The sequence below is a fragment of the Varanus komodoensis genome, unplaced genomic scaffold (assembly GCF_004798865.1).
Source record: "Varanus komodoensis strain SLA01 unplaced genomic scaffold, ASM479886v1 scaffold79, whole genome shotgun sequence".
Classification (NCBI taxonomy): Eukaryota; Metazoa; Chordata; class Lepidosauria; order Squamata; family Varanidae; genus Varanus; species Varanus komodoensis.
In genome coordinates this window covers 880,103-898,295 of record NW_025336467.1, presented here as the reverse complement: position 1 = coordinate 898,295, position 18,193 = coordinate 880,103, and the positions used below count along the sequence as shown (strand labels likewise).

Sequence of the window (18,193 nt, the reverse complement as noted above, 5' to 3'; positions counted from 1 at the left end):
CTGGCGCCATCTCTATTCTCCTTTCAGAAAGACTTACTGTCTTAGGAAATTTTAACATTTAGCCTGCATGCTGTGACCCATTTTAATTACTTTTATAGATGTCTAATTCATTATGTTTTAATTGCTTTTAATGTGTTTTACTCTCTTAATGTTTTATGTATTGTAAGCCACCTGGGAAGGCCTCGGCAATTATATGCAGCCTATAAATACATGTAGATAAATAAACGTTTGTTCCTTTATTGGAGGGGCTGGCTCAATACCACTGAGCAAAATGAACCGCATGGAAGCGTCCTGCGTCCCTCCCTTAGCCCTGCTTTTATGAAAAGGACCATTTATATCTTTAAATAATCCAAGTCCAATGCAAACGGTTTTACCAATCCCCAAGTCATTAATTGATCCGGACTGAAATTATGTAATATCCAGAGTGGCGTGTGTCCCAGTGGCAGCTGGGTGGAGTCAGTTCCCTTCTCTACCCAAGGAAAGGAAAGTCCACAGAGGAGGGAGACATGGCCCCGAAGCAAGGGCAAAACTGGCCTTCCCTGCAGTCAACCCGGATTGCTCTGCAACCCTTGCAGCAAAATGCCTTTCTTCAGCATGCTGGCTTCTTCTGGGCTAGTATTACCAGCCAGACGCCCAGACGTGTTTGGAGTAAAACGCAGACTTTTCTTACCTTCTGCGTGCAAGGACTTGCTCCGTTGCGTCTCCTGCCTTTCCTGCTGTTTGTATTTCATACAAATTTTAATATTCTAGCTGATTTAATAATATTTTAACCTTTTGTATGTTTGTATTCATGGTTTCATTACCTATTTTATAATTCTGTGAGCTACCTGGAACTCCAGTGCAGGGAGCAGAACATAAATAAATAGAATAATTACTCCTTGAAACAAAAGCAAAACACCAGGTCTGCCAGCTCCTTGGAAAAACCTTCCTCTCACTTCTCTAACCCACAATTGCTTTCCACCCCAAATCCCCTTCAGCCACCTGGTCCTCTGAATCCCAGACTAATTAACTTTAGCCTTGATTGGGGGGGGGGGGGGGGGTGAATAAGGTGGGGGAAGGGAAGGAAAAAGGCCAGCCTTGTTTCCCACTCCCCTGAATGACCATTTTACCTATGTGTGCACATGTGCCTGGGGGGAGGGGTGCATGTTTCTTCCCAAACTGTGTGGGTATACTGCAAACACCCCCCTTTCTGAATACATTACCACTGAAGGAGAAGGAAGATACTGACTTCTATCAAACTTGGGGCTCTTTTTATTATGGGCTAGAGAAATGGAACTTTGCACAGATTTAAATATGTTTTTAAGTTACCATAAATGAAAAAAGAAGGGTGTGGGGGCTGACCCAGCGGGCCTGACGTTTTTGATGATGGATGTTGTTTTTAGTTTTTTCTTTGGTTTTTTTTTAGGATTATAATTTCAATTTTAAATAAAACTTATTTAAAAATATGAATACATTTAAACAGTGAAAACAATGATGTAGAGAGACACAATCCAAATTCAGATACCCAATCTAGGCTCCAATCCTGTTCATAATTAACTGGGTACAAGCCACACTGAACTCCCTGGAGAAGACCTTGCTGGGAACGACTGACGACAAAAGAAGAAGGGGACGCGGCTGGATGGAGCCACTGGGGCAGTAGATGTGAGCTTAGGTGGATTCTGGGAATGGTGGAGGACAGAAAGGCCTGGAAGAATGTTGTCAATGGGGTTGGGATGGGTGGGGCATGACTTTGCGACTAACAACAACAATGTATGGCTGTGAGAATTGGTCTATAAGGAAGGCCGAGCGCCGAAGGATTGAGGCCTTTGGATTGTGGTGCTGGAGGAGACTCCTGCGAGTCCCTTGGACCACAAGGCGATCAAACTGGTCAGTCCTAGAGGAGAGCAACCCTGACTGCTCTTTAGAAGGCCAGATAGTGAAGACGAAACTCCAAGACATTGGCCACCTAATGAGAAGGAAGGACTCCCTGCAGAGGAGCATGATGCTGGGAACAGTTGATGGCAAAAGAAGAAGGGGGCGGCAGAGGATGAGGTGGCTGGATGGGGTCCCTGGGGCGGTGGGTGTGGGCTTGGGTGGACCCCGGGGGATGGAGCGTGGAGGAATGTTGTCCATGGGGTCGTGATGGGTGGGGCACGACTTTGCGACTAACAACAACAAGAGGAGGCCAGTACCACCGGCCAGGACGCAGGTCCGGTTTGGGTTGCCCCGCCCCCCCGCACAGGTGAGAGCGTGTGGGACCGGGCGGGGCTTCGGAAGCGCCCTGCGGCCTCAAAGCGCCGGTGGCCAAAGGGCGCCGGCGGCCAAAGGGCGCCGGCGGCCAAAGGGCGCCGTTTGTTTGGGAACCGTTCGGGGGCCGAGCGGGGGGCTGGGCTGGCCAGGGGCTTTTGTTGAAATTGGCCCACCTACCGTTGAATGTTAGGGAAGGGGGAGTTTTTTTTTTCTTAACTGCTTTTATAATTTTATTCTGTTTTAATCTGTTTTATGGAGTCGTCCCTGGCCAGGTCGACGTTTATGTTTCCGGGGGAGAGCGCGGGCGCTACCATTGGCATGGTCACGGGCAACAGACGTTACAGCGGTGGGGGCTTAACGTGTCCGCGTAGAAGAAGGAGGGACAGATGGCTGACACCTGTCCCTCTTTCTGGTTCTTCCTCCAGCCAGAGGGTGCCAGGTAGACTTGTCAACCGCCCCTTGGGCCTGACGGTGCTGCTGCTTAATGCCAGGTCAGTCCACAATAAATCTTCCCTCATCCATGACTTGATTGTGGAGGAGGGGGCCGACCTGGCTTGCATAACGGAGACCTGGGCGGGAGAGGGAGGGGATGTCGCCCTCTCTCAAATGTGCCCACCCAGGTATCTGGTCCAGCACCATTCACGCCTGGAGGGGAGGGGGGGTTGCTTTAGTTTACCGAGCCTCCATCTCCCTCATGGGACTTCTGGTCCCTTCGAGGCCAGGACTGGAGTGCCTCTACTTGGTGTTGGGCGACCGAGACAGATTGGGGATTCTGTTGGTGTACCGTGCACCCTTCTGCCCAACAGTCTCCCTGCCTGAGCTGATGGAGATCATCTCGGACCTGGTGTTGAGGACCCCCAGGATGTTGGTCCTGGGGGACTTCAATCTCCATGCCGAGTCTGGTCTGACTGGGGCGGCTCAGGACTTCATGGCCTCCATGACGGCCATGGGGCTGTCTCAACATGTCATTGGCCTGACCCATGAACGGGGACACACGCTGGACCTGGTTTTCTCGATGGGGCAGGAAGAGGGTGACCTGAGGGTGAGGAATTTATGTTTGACTCCCCTGTCATGGTCAGATCACTTCCTGGTGAGATTTGTGCTCGAGAACAGCCTCTCCCTCTGTAAGGGTGCAGATCTGATTGTGTGGGTCCGCCCCCGGAGCCGGATGGATCCGGATGGATTCCTGAAAGCCCTGGGGGAGTTTCCGGCTGACAAGACTGGTGCTCCTGTTGAGGCTCTGGTCGAACTGTGGAACGAGGAGATGACCAGGGCTGTGGACATGATCGCTCCTAAGTGTCCTCTCCCACCGGGCAGAGCCCGCTCTTCCCCTTGGTATACACCTGAATTGCGGGCGATGAAGCAGGTTGGGAGACGGCTAGAGCATAGGTGGAGGAAATCAGGGAATGAATCTGACCGAACACACTTGAGAGCCCATTATCGGGCCTATGCTGTGGCGGTGGAGGCGGCGAAAAAGAAATTCTTTTCCACTTCCATTGCCTCCTCACAATGCTGTCCGGCGGAGCTTTTTCGAGTGGTGCAAGGCCTGGTTCGCCTGGGTCCTAAGGAAGATCCGGTTCCACCCTCAAAGGCCCGCTGTGACGACTTTGCCAGGCATTTCAGGGAGAAAATCGCTCAGAGTCGTCATGAGCTGGACACCACTAATGAATTAGAGGTTTCTGGGGAGACGCCAATGCTGCCATCTGGTCCAGAATTATTGGATGAATTTCAGTTATTGCGGCCCAATGATGTGGACAAGGTGCTTGGACAAGTACGTCCCACCACTTGCCTATTGGACCCTTGCCCGTCTTGGTTAATAAATAATTCCAAGCACGGGATTGGGACCTGGATCTTGGAAGTGGTTAACGCTTCTCTGAGGGAGGGTCGGGTGCCCGCCCCTTTAAAGGAGGCGGTAGTCCGACCGGTCCTGAAGAAAGCATCACTGGATCCAGAGATGACCACTAACTATAGACCAGTGGCCAACATCCCGTTTCTGGGCAAGGTGTTAGAGCGGGTGGTGGCAGGACAACTCCAAGCACTCTTGGATGAAACGGATTACCTGGACCCATTTCAGTCCGGCTTCAGACCTGGGTACGGTACTGAATCTGCCTTGGTTGCACTGTACGATGACCTGTGTAGGGAGAAGGACAGGGGGAGTGCGTCCCTGTTGGTTCTTCTGGACCTCTCAGCGGCTTTTGATACCATCGACCATGATATCCTTCTGGATAGGCTAGCGGGATTGGGGGTCGGAGGCACTGCTTTGCAGTGGTTCCGCTCCTATCTCAACGGCCGATTCCAGAAGGTAGTGCTGGGGGATTATGGCTCTGCGCCATGGCAGCTATGCCATGGAGTACCACAGGGGTCCATTTTGTCCCCCTTGCTGTTTAACATCTACATGAAACCGCTGGGAGAGGTCATCAGGAGGTGTGGGCTGCAGAGTCATCAGTACGCTGATGATACCCAGCTCTACCTCTCGTTTTCCACTAATCCAGGTGAGGCAGTGGCTGTGCTGAACCAGTGCTTGGCCGAGGTAATGGGCTGGATGAGAGCCAATAAACTGAAGCTCAATCCAGACAAGACGGAGGTCCTGTTGATTGGCGGATCGGGCTTCGGAGAGGGTGGATTTGACCTGGTCCTGAATGGGGTTGCACTCCCTCTTAGGGACAAGGTCCGCAGCTTGGGAGTGCTCATCGACCCGGAGCTTTCATTGGAAGCTCAGGTAACAGCGGTGGCGAGGAGCGCTTTCCTTCAGCTTCGGCTGATTAATCAGCTGCACCCCTACCTGGAGTACGACTGCCTGGTGATGGTGACACACGCGCTGGTGACTTCCCGCCTTGACTTCTGTAACGCGCTTTACGTGGGGCTTCCCTTGAAGACGGTCCAGATACTTCAATTAGTTCAAAATAGAGCTGCCAGGTTGCTGACGGGGACGGGGCATTATGTTCACATGACTCCAGTCCTCCGTCAGCTTCACTGGCTTCCCATTGAAGTCCGGGCACAATTCAAGATGTTGGTTATGACCTATAAAGCCCTGAACGGCTTGGGTCCTGGTTACCTGAAGGAGCGCTTACATCCATATATGCCCGCCCGCCCGCCCCTTGAGATCTGCAGGAGAGGCCCTTCTCCGGGAACCCTCCATGAAAGAAATTAGGAGGGTGGGTACTTGGAGGAGGGCTTTCTCTGTGGTGGCACCCAATCTATGGAATGCGCTCCCCAGAGAGATCCACTTGGTGCTGTTGTTATTTGTTTTTCGGCGCCAGATGAAGACCTTTTTATTTAAACGTCATTTTAATTGTTAACAATTTGCTTATTTATCTGGCCAGGGCGACTTCTTTTATTTTTTATATTTTTTATTTATTTTACATTGTTAATTTTAATTTTATATTGTTATTTTTGTATTTTATTGTATTTTATTGTGTTGTAAGCTGCCCCAAGACTTCAGCAAGGGCGGGATAGAAATGTTCAAATAAATAAATAAATAAATAAAGTAAGTAAGTAAGTAAGTAAGTAAGTAAGTAAGTAAGTAAGTATTGCTGTGAGAATTGGTCTATAAGGAAGGCTGAGCACTGAGGAATTGAAGTCTCTGAATTGCGATGCTGGAGAAGATTCCTGCGAGTCTCTTGGACCACAAGGTGATCAAACCGGTCAGTCCTAGAGGAGATCAACCCTGACTGCTCTCTAGAAGGCCAGATCCTGAAGATGAACCTCAAATACTTTGGCCACCAGAGGAGAAGGAAGGACTCCCTGGAGAAGAGCCTGGTGCTGGGAACAATTGATGGCAAAAGGAGAAGGGGACGGCAGAGGATGAGGTGGCTGGGTGGGGTCACTGGGGCAGTGGGTGTGGCCATCTCAGAGAAATAAAACATCCCATTGTTGAACTGCAACTTCTCAGAATCTGTGCAGGCCAGAGGCAAGTTGGAATCCATTTTCCCAATAAGAGATGGCAGTCCAGGATGGACAGACAAATGGTCAAGGAAGACCCAGGTGGAAGAAACACGTTCAAAGCCCGATCACCTCCAGGCGAGAGTCATACAAGAGCTAGCGCAAGAACTCTCAGAAGCACTGGCTATTATCTTTGATCACTCCTGGAAAACAGGAGAAGCGCCAGATGACTGGAGAAGGGCTCATGTTGCCCCTGTCTTCAAAAAGGGGAAAAGATGAACCTGGGAACTATAGACCAGTTAGTTTGACATCAGTTCCTGGAAAAATTCTGTAGCAAATTCTTTAAAAATCCATCTGCAAGCATCTTGAAGGAAATATAGTGATTAATAGCAGCCAGCATAGGCTTATCAAACAGAAATCCTCTCAGACTAATTTAATCTGAAATTTCAACTGGGTATCCTCCCCAGTGGACAAACAGGACATTGTGGAAAGAATCTACCTAGACTTTAGCAAAGCATTTGACATAGCACCACACAACATCCTGCTAAGCAAATTAGCAGAAACTGGACTAGATGGAAACACCAGGAGATGGATCGAGCATTGGCTGCTCAATTGGACACAAAGCTTGCTCCTCAATGGCACCTCCTGAAATTGGATGGAGGCAACAGGAGGGGTGCCATGGGGTTCTCTCCTGGACCCATTGCTCTTCAACATCTGCATTAAAGATTTAGATGAGGAAGTACAAGGAAAGATAATCAAATCTGCAGATGATACAAAACTGGGTAGAATAGCAAACGTCCAAAGACAGAATGAAGATCCAGGGCGATCTTGATAAACTTGACAAACTTGAACACTGGGCTGAAGGCAACAGAATGAGATTCAATAAGGACAAGTGCCAAGTTCTTCGCCTAGGAAAAAGAAACCAAAGGCATCAATACAAGATGGGGAACACATGGCTCAACAGAACTGACAAAGAAAATGATCTTGGAGTAATTGTGGACAACAGGCTAAACATGAGCCAACAATGTGATGCAGCCACCAAAGGGGCAAGTGCTATTTTGGGATGCATTAACCGAAGTATTACTTCCAGATCACGAGAAGGAGTAGTTGCCCTCACTAGTCAGACCTCACCTGGAATACTGTGTCCAGTTCTGGGCACCAAGATCTAAGAAAGATGCAGGTAAATTAGAAAGGGTCCAGCGGAGGGCAACAAAAATGATCCAGGGCTTGGAAACACTGCCCTGTGAGGAGAGGCTGAGGGAACTGGGCAAGTTCAGCCTTGGGAAGAGAAGACTGAGGGGAGACAAGCTTCCTCTCCCTAAGTCCCTCAAAGGCTGTCACAAAGAGGGAGGTCAAGATCTCTTCTTGCTAATGCCAGAGTGCAGGATGCAGAATAATCAACTCAAGTTGTGGCAACCCAGGTTCAGGCTGGTTCAGGTTCAGGAGGGCAACAAAAACGATGCAGAGTTTGGAAATACTGCCCTGTGAGGAGAGGCTGAGAGAACTGGGCATGTTCAGCCTTGAGAAGGCTGGGGGGCACCTGATACCCCTCTGTAAGTCCCTCAAAGGCTGTCGCAAAGAGGAAGATCAAGATCTCTTCTTGCTGATGCCAGAGTGTAGGACACGGAAGAATCTAGTCAAGTTGCTACAATCCAGATTTAGGCTGGACATCAGGAAAAGCTTCCTCACTGTCAGGGGAATACAAGAGTGGGACCAGCTGCCTGGAGAGGTGAGGGCTTTCCCACACTAGAGCCATTCAAAAGGAAACTGGGCAGTCCTCCGAATGGGATAGTGTAAACTGGTGTCCTGCAACAGCAAGGGGATGGACTTGATGGCCTCTGTGACCCCTTCCAACTCTACTATTCTATGATTCCATGTTCCCCTGTGTGTGTGAACATACAAGAACAATGCACATGCTGTGTACCTCGACAATTGAATTAAGCTGAATGAGAAGCAATGAGTCTGTTTCTTATGAGCCTGGGAATGTGTTGTCTTTATTTTATGATGTAATGGTATTGTTAATATCATTAACGTTTCTCCACTCGCTTGGTTGTCCAAAGGCCATCAAGGTGATATGAAATAACTGGAACCAAACCCAGCAAAAATCACAGAAGCGTGGACATCCTGGGGTGTGAAGTCAAATGGGCCCTAGGAAGTCTTAGCAACAACAAAGCTAGTGGAGGTGACAGTATTCCAACTGAGCTATTCAAAATCCTAAAAGGCGATGCAGTTAAAGTGCTACACTCAATATGCCAGCCAACTTGGAAAACTCAACAGTAGCCACAGGATTAGAAAAGGTCAGTTTACATTCCTATTCCAAAAAAGGGCAATGCTAAAGAATGTTCAAACTACCACACCACTGCACTCATTTCACATGCTAGCAAAGTGATGCTCAAAACCCTACAAGCTGGGCCCCAGCAGTTTGTGGACCGAGAACTTCCAGGAGTACAGGCAGGGTTCCGAAGAGGCAGAGCAACTAGAAATCAAGTTGCCAACATACGCTGGATCATGGAGAAACCTAGGGGTTCCAGAAAAACATCGACTTCTGCTTCATAGACTATGCTAAAGACTTTGATTTTGGGGATCACAAAGTGGGGCAAGTTCTTTAAAAGATGATACATCATTTTGTCTCTTGAGAAACCTCTATGTGGGCCAAGCACTGAGAACTGGAATGGAATGACTGATTGGTTCAAAACTGGGAAAGGAGTTCGGCAAGGCTGTATATTAGCCCCCTGCCTACTTAACTTATATATAGAGCACATCACGTGGAAGGCCAGGCCAGATGGATCTCAAGTGGAAATTAAGATTACTGAGAGAAATGTCCACAACCTCGTGTGCCCTGAAATTACATGACGAAGCCACTCCAGTGGCAGAGATTGAAGAGGAAACTAATGAGCATCGTGATGCGGACAGGAGAGGAGAGCGCAACAGTTGGTCTGAATTTCAACATAAAATAAAACCTAGGATCATGGCATCTGGTCATATCACTTCCTGGAAAATGGCAGGTGAAGAAATGGAGGGAGAGACAGATTTTAGTTTCTTGGGCTCCAAGATACCTGCAGATGGTGACTGCAGCTAAGAAATTAAAAGACACTTGCTCCTTGGGAGGAAAGCTATGGCAAATCTAGACAGCACATTAAAAAGCGGAGATATCACCCTGCCAACAAAAGTGCATATAGTCAAGGCTATGGTTTTCCCAGTTGCAATGTATGGCTGTGAAAGCTGGACCATAAGGAAGGCTGAGCGCCAAAGGATTGAGGCCTTTGGATTGTGGTGCTGGAGGAGACTCCTGCGAGTCCCTTGGACTGCAAGGCGATCAAACCGGTCAGTCCTAGAGGAGATCAACCCTGACTGCTCTTCAGAAGGCCAGATACTGAGACGGAAGCTCAGATACTGTGGCCCCCTAATGAAAAGGAAGGACTCCCTGGAGAAGACCTTCATGCTGGGAACAATGGAAGGCAAAAGGAGAAGGGGACGGCAGAGGATGAGGTGGCTGGATGGGGTCACTGGGGTGGTGGGTGTGAGCTTGGGTGGACTCCGGGGATGGTGGAGGACAGGAGAGCCGGGAGGAATGTTGTCCATGGGTCATGATGGGTCCAGCATGAAGTTCGACTAACAACAACAAGCCACGCGTTGGTCTGTGAAAACACTGCAGTGTTGTAAATTCATTGAAACCTATAACTATCATGTTCTTCACTAGTATTTCCCTGCCCAGTTGTGCCAAGCTTTTCCCGGATGGGATGAGGAGGAAAGGCCACTCCTTCCATATGCTCCACTCCGGGCCGTCTTCCACCAGATCTAACTGTGCTCCCTGTGCTTTCCCTCCCAGCCACACTGCCCGGGCTCGGCAGCTGCAGCCCCATGACCACAGGGGTGTTCCCAGCCCTCCTCCGAGTCTGCATGACGCTGTTCCGGGACTTACTGCGTGCGGAGCGTGAAGGCCGCACTGGTGATCGAGGTGGGCAGGTTCAGCCCCTTCGTGATCTCCCGCCACAGCTTCTTGTTAATCACCTCCACCAGGCCGCCTTTCTCCGTGACCAGGATGTACAACATGTAGAGGTCCAGCACTTGCTTGGCCATGATGGGGATTCGGTTTACCGGAGTCCCTGCAAGCAGAGAGAGAGCAAAAGGTTGGACAGAAACATCCGGGGATCCGCATGGGACTGACGAGGCAACTCACATGCACATGCGAAAACTCTGGCAGGGAGAAGCTACATCTCAAGGTCCATCTGCCACTTCAAGGGACTAAATGATCATCAACAGAGCGAAGAGATGACAGGCAGTGCAAAGAGGTCTAGTAAAAGCCCTTCTTAGCCTGCATTAAATACCGTGTTTCCCTGAAAATAAGACCAGGTCTTGTATTAGTTTTTGCTCCAAAAGATGCACTAGGGCTTATTTTCAGGTGATGTCTTATTTTTTCATGTACAACAATCTACATTTATTCATGTACAAAAATCTACATTTATGCAAATACAGTCATGACATCTTCTTCTGTAACACTGTCATAGCTCTCCAGGCCCTGAATTGTGTTGCAACAGACATACTAAATGCATCTGTCTGGCTGACGATCTTAACCGGGGCTTATTTTAGGGGTAGGGCTTATATTATGAATCGTGCCAGGGCTTGGGCAGCAGACCTGAACGTTGCTACAGACACTCATTCTACTCTGGGTTTACATTGTCTTTTAAAACTTTTGAATGTTTTTAGCTGTATCTTATGATTTTAACTGTTGTGGCCTCCCCAAGGGGGGCTTTCACTCCTGGTCAGGGCAGAAACGCACTTAATTAATTAATTAATTAATTTAGCGCTTCAGAAATACAATTTATTTATTTAGAGCTTTTGTATGCCGTCCTTTATATAAATATCTGAGGACAATTCACACATAAATAAAAGAAGAACATTTATTTATTGAAAGCTTTTCTAACCTGTCCGCCCCTAGCATCTCGGGACGGCTTTTTACTTTATGTAATGAGTTATCCTTTTCCTACAACAAAAGGGTATTTATTCCCAAGTCCAGTCGCATGAGGACAAAAGCAGAAAACTCCCATTGTATTTCAAGGCGTGCAAGCAGTACCAGGATCAGGGGTTAACAAAATGGAAACTTTACATGTCCAGAGTTTGTGAGTGCTTGCTTGCCTGTGCTGCCTTTGGAAAAGCATTTCGGTTTTCGTTTTTTCACTCTCTAAAGACAGTAATGGAAAAGCAGCTTCAATGCAAGGAACTGCAGGAGGGCAAGGTGAGAGAGAAATGGCAGTCGTGCAATTTACAGCTGAAGGAATGCAGCCAGGTATCTAAAGACAATGTGGTCCAGGGTCTAAACCAGGGGTCCTCAAACTTATCAAATGGGGCCAGTTCACTGTCCCTCAGACTGTTGAGGGGGCGGACTATCGTTTGAAAAAAATATGAATGAATTCCTATGCACACAGCACATATCTTCTTTCCAGTGCAAAAAAAAAAAAAAAACCCAGGAAAAAACAATACAGTATTTAAAATGAAGAACAATTTCAATCAACACAAACTTTTTAGTATTTCAATGGGAAGCATGGGCCTGCTTTTGGCTAATGAGATGGTCAATGTCCGGTTCCATATTCGTGCCTCTCTTCTGTTTTCTTGCTCCTCTCTTCTGTATTCAGGGACAACGCATGCGTGCAACACGGGGAAGAGCCGGCGCGTGTGCAATTCAGGCTGGCAAGGCCGGCGCAGCAGCAGGAGTGTGCCAGAGCTAGCAGAGAGAGTCGCCGCACGTGCAATTGAACAGAGATGTCACAAATTGCCACGGTCGTCGGCTCTCCACTAGTCTCCGGAAGACTTTCAGAGAACGCCTGTGCCGGCTCAGAGCTTTCAGACTCATTCGGAGATCATTTTCTCCAAACAAGTCCGAAAGCTCTGAGGCGGGCCGGGTAAATGACCTCGGTGGACTGTATGTGGCCCTCGGGCCATAGTTTTAGGACCCCTAAAAGGACCCCTAACAATACCAAACAGATCCTGTTGCTTATGGGCAGAGGGAAAACTGATGGGAATGTGAATTCAGGAACAGCCAGCTGCCAATAATCCCAAGCTAATCTCAGTATGAATAAATGTGTCTACCAATTTATCTAAAGATTTTGGCCAGAGTCTGCCAAGCAACTCCTTGGGACATTTGATGCAGGTTGGGCTATTTTAAAAAGGGTATTTCAAAACTACCTCCTCTGGTTGTCCATTCCTGTTTCCTCTAGTTATAGGAATCCCCCAAAAGAGAGGGAGAACAAGGCTCACCATTACAGTATTATGGTTGTAGAGCGTCTGCACTGAAAAGTTTGCCCTGAAATGTTCACAATGTGTTTAGGGCGGCAGCTTTTGCTTTGTCTGCTCTTACTAAAGAATAGTAATCTGAGTTCAGAAAAAAACGGAAGGGAAATTCCACAGACGATGCAGTTGGCTTGGTGATTAATTCTGGGTGTCACGCAGAAGCCCTGCAAGTCATCTGATTCAACCCTTCCTCTGGCCTCGCCTTCCTCACACACTTCGGAGTGATCATGAGCTCCAGAAACGTGATGGCCTTAAAATGAAAGCAGATCTTCTTGGGGAAAATGGATGGAGTAAAACTTCTGGGGATGGAGTAGCACTCTGTTGCAATGGACGGATAATAACGGGACGGGGTCTGGACTGCAAAATGCTTTGGACTCCTTTGAGGGTGAGGTCTCCTTTTCATAACTTGCCCTGGAGATCAGTGGACCTGGAACCTTTCCAGATGACTTTTTCCCACTGTTTTGACCTGGTAAGACACCTGTTGATATTCCTGGAATCAGCAGATGACCTGGGCTGTCTATAAGAGGACTCTCATGTTCTCAACCAAGTGGGACATGAGTGTCTGCAAGCTTCTTTCATCCTGAAGAGCAAGCTGAGCTTCAAGAATATTTCTGGAAGTGAAGTCTTAGGAGATTTCAGTCTTTGAGAATAGGAAATGGCCATATGGTCTGCTGTCAAAAGAAAGGCATGGAGCCAAGGGCTAGGGAATTTCAAAAGACCAGATAGGGGACTCCAAGCATGCCATTCTTGGTCTCCAGGCCCAAGGATCTACACTCCTGCTAAAGAGGCACCTTGGCTTCCTGGAATTCTAATTAATTATTCTAAAAATTATTCTAATTTTATATTATGTATGCCATCCTGAGGGCTTGTCAGAAGGACGGGATACAATTGTTTGTAATAAATAAATTCTGAGTCATGAATGAAAGAGCAGCCAAGCAATGGCTAGAACCCAGATGTAGCTGAAAGCATCTAAACAGACATGGCTGGACACAGATTAAGGCGATCTTGAGGCCCACTCTGTGACCATGACGGGAACTAGAAAAAGTGTATTTCTCCACCATCACCCCTGTGGCCCAAGGTCCATCCACTTTCTCGAGCAGGTCTCCTGTGGAAGCAAGTCCAGGAGGTCAGCATGTCGCTCCCTTGAAGGCCTCTGAAATTGCAACAGCATTGGAGAGGGATGGAGCCCAGCCCAGAGGGATGGACAGACCAGGGAATGAGTGTGGGTTTAAGCGGGGCTGGGAGAGAGAAAAGCGAAAGCTCTCCAAACAGGCAAACCTGCTTTGAATGAGGAAGAACAGCAAAACAAAGGACATTCCTTCACTTCCCCAACCCTGCCCCTTTCCCCTCTTGCAGATATCGCTCCTTATTGATTTACGGCTTCCTTAAAACCGAAAGGAAACACAAGTGCGGAACCAACCCGATTATAAGTGGTGCTGTTCTACCAAGGTTGGTGTAGCCCCACCTCATGGGTTCAAAACCTTATCTGGACTGGAGAGGTAGCCCCTCTGACCCTAGCAGGAGTGCTTCCTTTGGGCCTCAGTTGAACCATCTGTGAAATGGAGCTGCTCCACACCCACACACATTATTGCTGGGGGACAGCTGAGCAGGTAGCAGGTGGAACCTGCACTACACCATTCTCACATCTGCACAGAGCAATTATCCTAAAGAAACCCACCAAGGGAAGCTAGAGTTTGGGGTGCGGGGGGGTGGAAGAGGAGGCAACTCAGTCCTACTGTTCACCCCAACTGTTTTCTTCAAAATGCCCCCAGGTTTTAATTTGGCGCTGTTGCTGCATTGTCGGTAGGCAAAATTGCAGGTCAACACCACTCAACTTGCTTGCTTGCAGGTCAGGTAGGAACAAGCAATTTTCATGCAGAGAGCTGAACCGAATCCCTGGTGTATTCCGCCCGTGCCTAGCGTCCCGTCAGCCTTAGAAACACAGAGAAAGGCAGAACGCCAAACTGAAGCTCACAGTGCTGGACTGGCACAGTATCTCGGCAGGCTGGCAAAGCAATGTTTATTGCTGGGTTTCAGCAAATTCTGAAAGCAGAGGCCAGCTGTGGAAGGCACTTACTGACTACAACACATAACGCCACCAATTCCCCAACATATTTTGGGAAGCCCGTTCTGAAATATTTTTAAGTGGGTGCAAGGCTCATATAATGAACATACTGATTATTTATTTGATTTTTATCCCCCTTTTCCCTACAATGAAATCAGAGCAGCTTGCAACATTCTCCTCATTCTTATCCCCACAACAACCCTGTGAGGTACGCTGGACTGAGAGCCTGTGGATGGCCCGAAGTCTGCCAGTGGGTTCCATGGCCGAGCAGGGATTAGAACCTGGATCACCTGAGTCCCAGCCCCATGCTCTAACCACTAGGCATCCCTGGCTCTAGTCCTGCAAAAGACTGAAGACAAAATGGCCTCTAGGAAACAAGGTGCAAGGCTGGGCGTCATCTCCTCCTCCAGTTCAAGGCATGTTTTTCATTTCAGGAGCTGGACTGGGAAGCGGGAAAAAGAATCTCTGATTTTTAGACATTCCCCGCCAATCTTCTTGCTCTTCAGTGACTCAGAAACCCTCTGAGCTGTTGTGAGCCATTTCCCCTTCTTTCCATGCGGTTTAACTGCATGGAGGCCCGACTCCTCCGGAGATCCCAACTGCCTAGCTCTGCAGCCATTTCCTGCTTTGAAAACACTTTGCCCCTTCTGCAGGACTCTTCGCCCCCCCCCCCACACACACACACCAAGCCCTGGGGCATCCTCCCTCTTTCCTTCCCTTTCCAAAGAGGACTAAAGCTTGCACAAGAAAAGAGAAAAAGCTGGCCACGCCAGCATTGTTCACTCAAGTGGCTGGGGACTGGGTGGCGGATCCCCATGAGGGTATTAAAACTGCCGGTGCATCCTGCAATTTCCTTTCCCTGCCACCCCCTCGGCCACAGGAGGAGAGTTCGTCTGCCATGCAGGAAGGCCGCCAAAGCTTTCCCCGCCCGCCCACCCAAATCGGATTCCTTGACTTAACGCAAATCTCTCCCCTCTTCACCTCTGTAAACAGGCAGAGTCTGTCAGCTGGCATCACCTCAAGGCATTTGTTGCCCTCGATGCCTTCGTTCCCCCCACATCTTGGGGGTGGGAGGCAACCAGACAAGCCAGAAACCTACTGGTGCCCATGCAGGCACCTCTCCTTTGACTTCAGGCCTTGCTCTGGGAAGCAAAAAGTCTAAGGGCACGAAACATCTTCTCTTCCTGGTCCCAGCGACCCAATTTTGCTAACTGGAATAGATCAACCACCTGAGCATATCTGACTAAAACCAAGAATGAGTAAGGATGCACCAATTAACTGCTGAGATGCTGTTCCATCTCGAAGTCTGTTCCAAACTGCAGAGCTCAGTGCTTCTTTAAAGACTGTCTTGACAGACTGACGGGACAAGCATAGGAAGGGGGCTTACCTCGCTTCTGCATAAAACTGAAAAGGTCATCAAGGAATTCTTTTCTCTTCGGGTCCCCGTCAAGTTCATAGAGCTGCAGGAAGAGAAGAGAGCAAGCAAGAAATTTTAGGAAATGACAACAGCAAAACCAAACCGGCACTGATTTAACATGGGCCAAACACCACAGCATTTGCTTCAGGGGAAGGGGCCAGACGCAGCATTGCCAAATTCGATGGGTAGCTTGTAGTGCGCCCCCCCCCACACACACACACACATTTCCTTGGAATTGTGAGGAGCAAGTGAAGAGCTGTGGCAGTGCTAAGTAGCCCTTAACTAATCTTTAGCAGCCTTTTTAGTGGCATCAAACAAATGCCTTAAGATCGCAAGGCTTCTGTCTGGAAAAGAGCCAAAGCAAGTTTCTAGACTTAACTGCATGCATGTGTGTGCACAAGAGCAAAGAGATTTTCGCGGGAGCTCAGCTGCCCTGGTAGAGAATGTGAAACACCCTAACCCTGGCCTGGGTACAAGCCCTTTTAAGAATGAAGAGGCATGGTTTCTATCCCTCAAGCCTAACGAGACTTCCCTGTGGCTACTGAAACCAAGAGGTCAGCAGCTCGGCACAGGGAAAGAACTCTCCTGAACGCCCTCGAGGCCCTCCGGCACTTTCCTCGCTGGCCACACTGAAACAAAAAGCTACTCTTTCAAGGGAGTGCGCAAGCGGAGCGAAACCATGGCTGTATTTCTCCATCATTCCGTGTTTCTAAAACCATTCGTCGCTGCTTGTGCAATGCGCGTTCTTGCAGGGAAGGCACAGCTAAGAATCTGTGACTGGCCTGAAGTCACCCAGTGGGTTTAGCTGCAGTACAACAACCCTGCAAGGTAGGCTCAACCGAGACTGTTACACGTCTGCTGTCTCCCAGTGGGCTCCATGGCTGAGCGGAGGCTGGAACACAGATCTCCTGGGTACCCGGCCTGCACTCTTAACTGCTACACTGCACAGGTTCTCCTCCTCTTCACCTTATCCCCACAACAACCCTGCAAGGTAGGCTCAGCTGAGAGTCTGTGACAGGACTGAAATCCCCCTGTGGGCTCCCTGGTTGAGCCGGGACTGGAACATGGATCTCCTGAGTCCCCAGCCTGTACTCTTAACCACTACACCACTCTGGCTCTTCCCCTCCCACTTTTTCTGCACTACATCAACCCTGCAAGGTAGGACCAGCTGAACGTATCTTATGGACCTGAAGTCCCCCAGTGGGCCCCATGGCTGAGCCTATGCCTGTGATCTTAACCGCTACGCTGCACTGGCTCTCTTTCTCTCCATTTAATCTACACAACAACCCTGCCAGGCGGGCCCAGCTGAGGGCCTGAGACTGGCCTGCAGACACCTGGAGGGGTCCATGAATGAGCGTGGCTCCCCCCCCCCCGCCTCTTGGAAACCCGAAGGGATGGAAGGGGAAAACTGCAGAGGATGGGTAGGGGGTTTCCTATATATGCATGTGGTAGGCAATGTGGTTGGGGAAAATGATTAGTATGGGGTATGTACAATTGTGTTGTTAAGTTTTTGTTGGAGTGTTTATTTAGTCACATATGGAGACCAAAAAGAGTATTTGATGTATCAAAAAAATTGGAAAAACATTGACGATAATGTTACGAAATTAAAACGGCTTGGGAGAAAAATATAAATGAGCTAGAACTGGAAAATCTATTCATAATGAGAAAGCAGGTGGTATATTTTTACAAGAAACACTTCAAAAGAAAGATGAAGTGAACGTATTAAAACTATAATGAGCAGATGTATATCATAAAGCATATGGGATAGCAAAAAATGTGAATTTAAAATAAAAGTTATAATAAGTGATCATACGGGGAGATTTCTTATAATACAAGGTTTGATATATGGACAAGAGGTCACTTTTGCTAATTTATATGCACGTAATACAAATCGAAGATAGTTTTATAATAAGGTGTATAAAGAAATAGATGATATAAAAAGAGGATATATGATAACAGTGGGTGATTATAATATGGTTATAGATAAAGAAAAAGCCAAATCCAACTTATCAAGTGTAGATATAAAATATAACAACACAGATTTAAGTAGATTTATCAACAGAAATAGATTAAAAGATGCTTGGAGCGAATTACATGGTAAACAGAATTATTCAAAGAGGCATAAAAATTTTACAAGAATACATTATATATGTGTAACACCAGAAATATTGTCTAAAATAGTAAACGCACATATAGAAGTAATTAAAATATCAGCCAATGCAATGAAAACAAAATGGAAATAAAATGAGATTATAGACAGATGGGTGGAGAATAGATTTAAGGTTTTTTAAAAATGAGAAGATCTTAGAAAA

The 18,193-nt window shown here is 48.0% G+C and overlaps 1 protein-coding gene across 1 annotated transcript in view; it reads right to left on the bottom strand.

Moving 5' to 3' along the window:
* The window catches only part of ARID3A (AT-rich interaction domain 3A), an 83,730-nt gene that overhangs the window by 15,665 nt on the left and 49,872 nt on the right, over positions 1–18,193 (bottom strand). Inside the window, exons 5-6 of the mRNA XM_044453431.1 lie at positions 15,852–15,924; positions 10,034–10,217 (exon numbers count right to left, since the gene is read on the bottom strand). Coding sequence (XP_044309366.1) covers positions 10,034–10,217; positions 15,852–15,924 — 257 coding nt within the window. The remainder of the gene's footprint in view (positions 1–10,033; positions 10,218–15,851; positions 15,925–18,193) is intronic.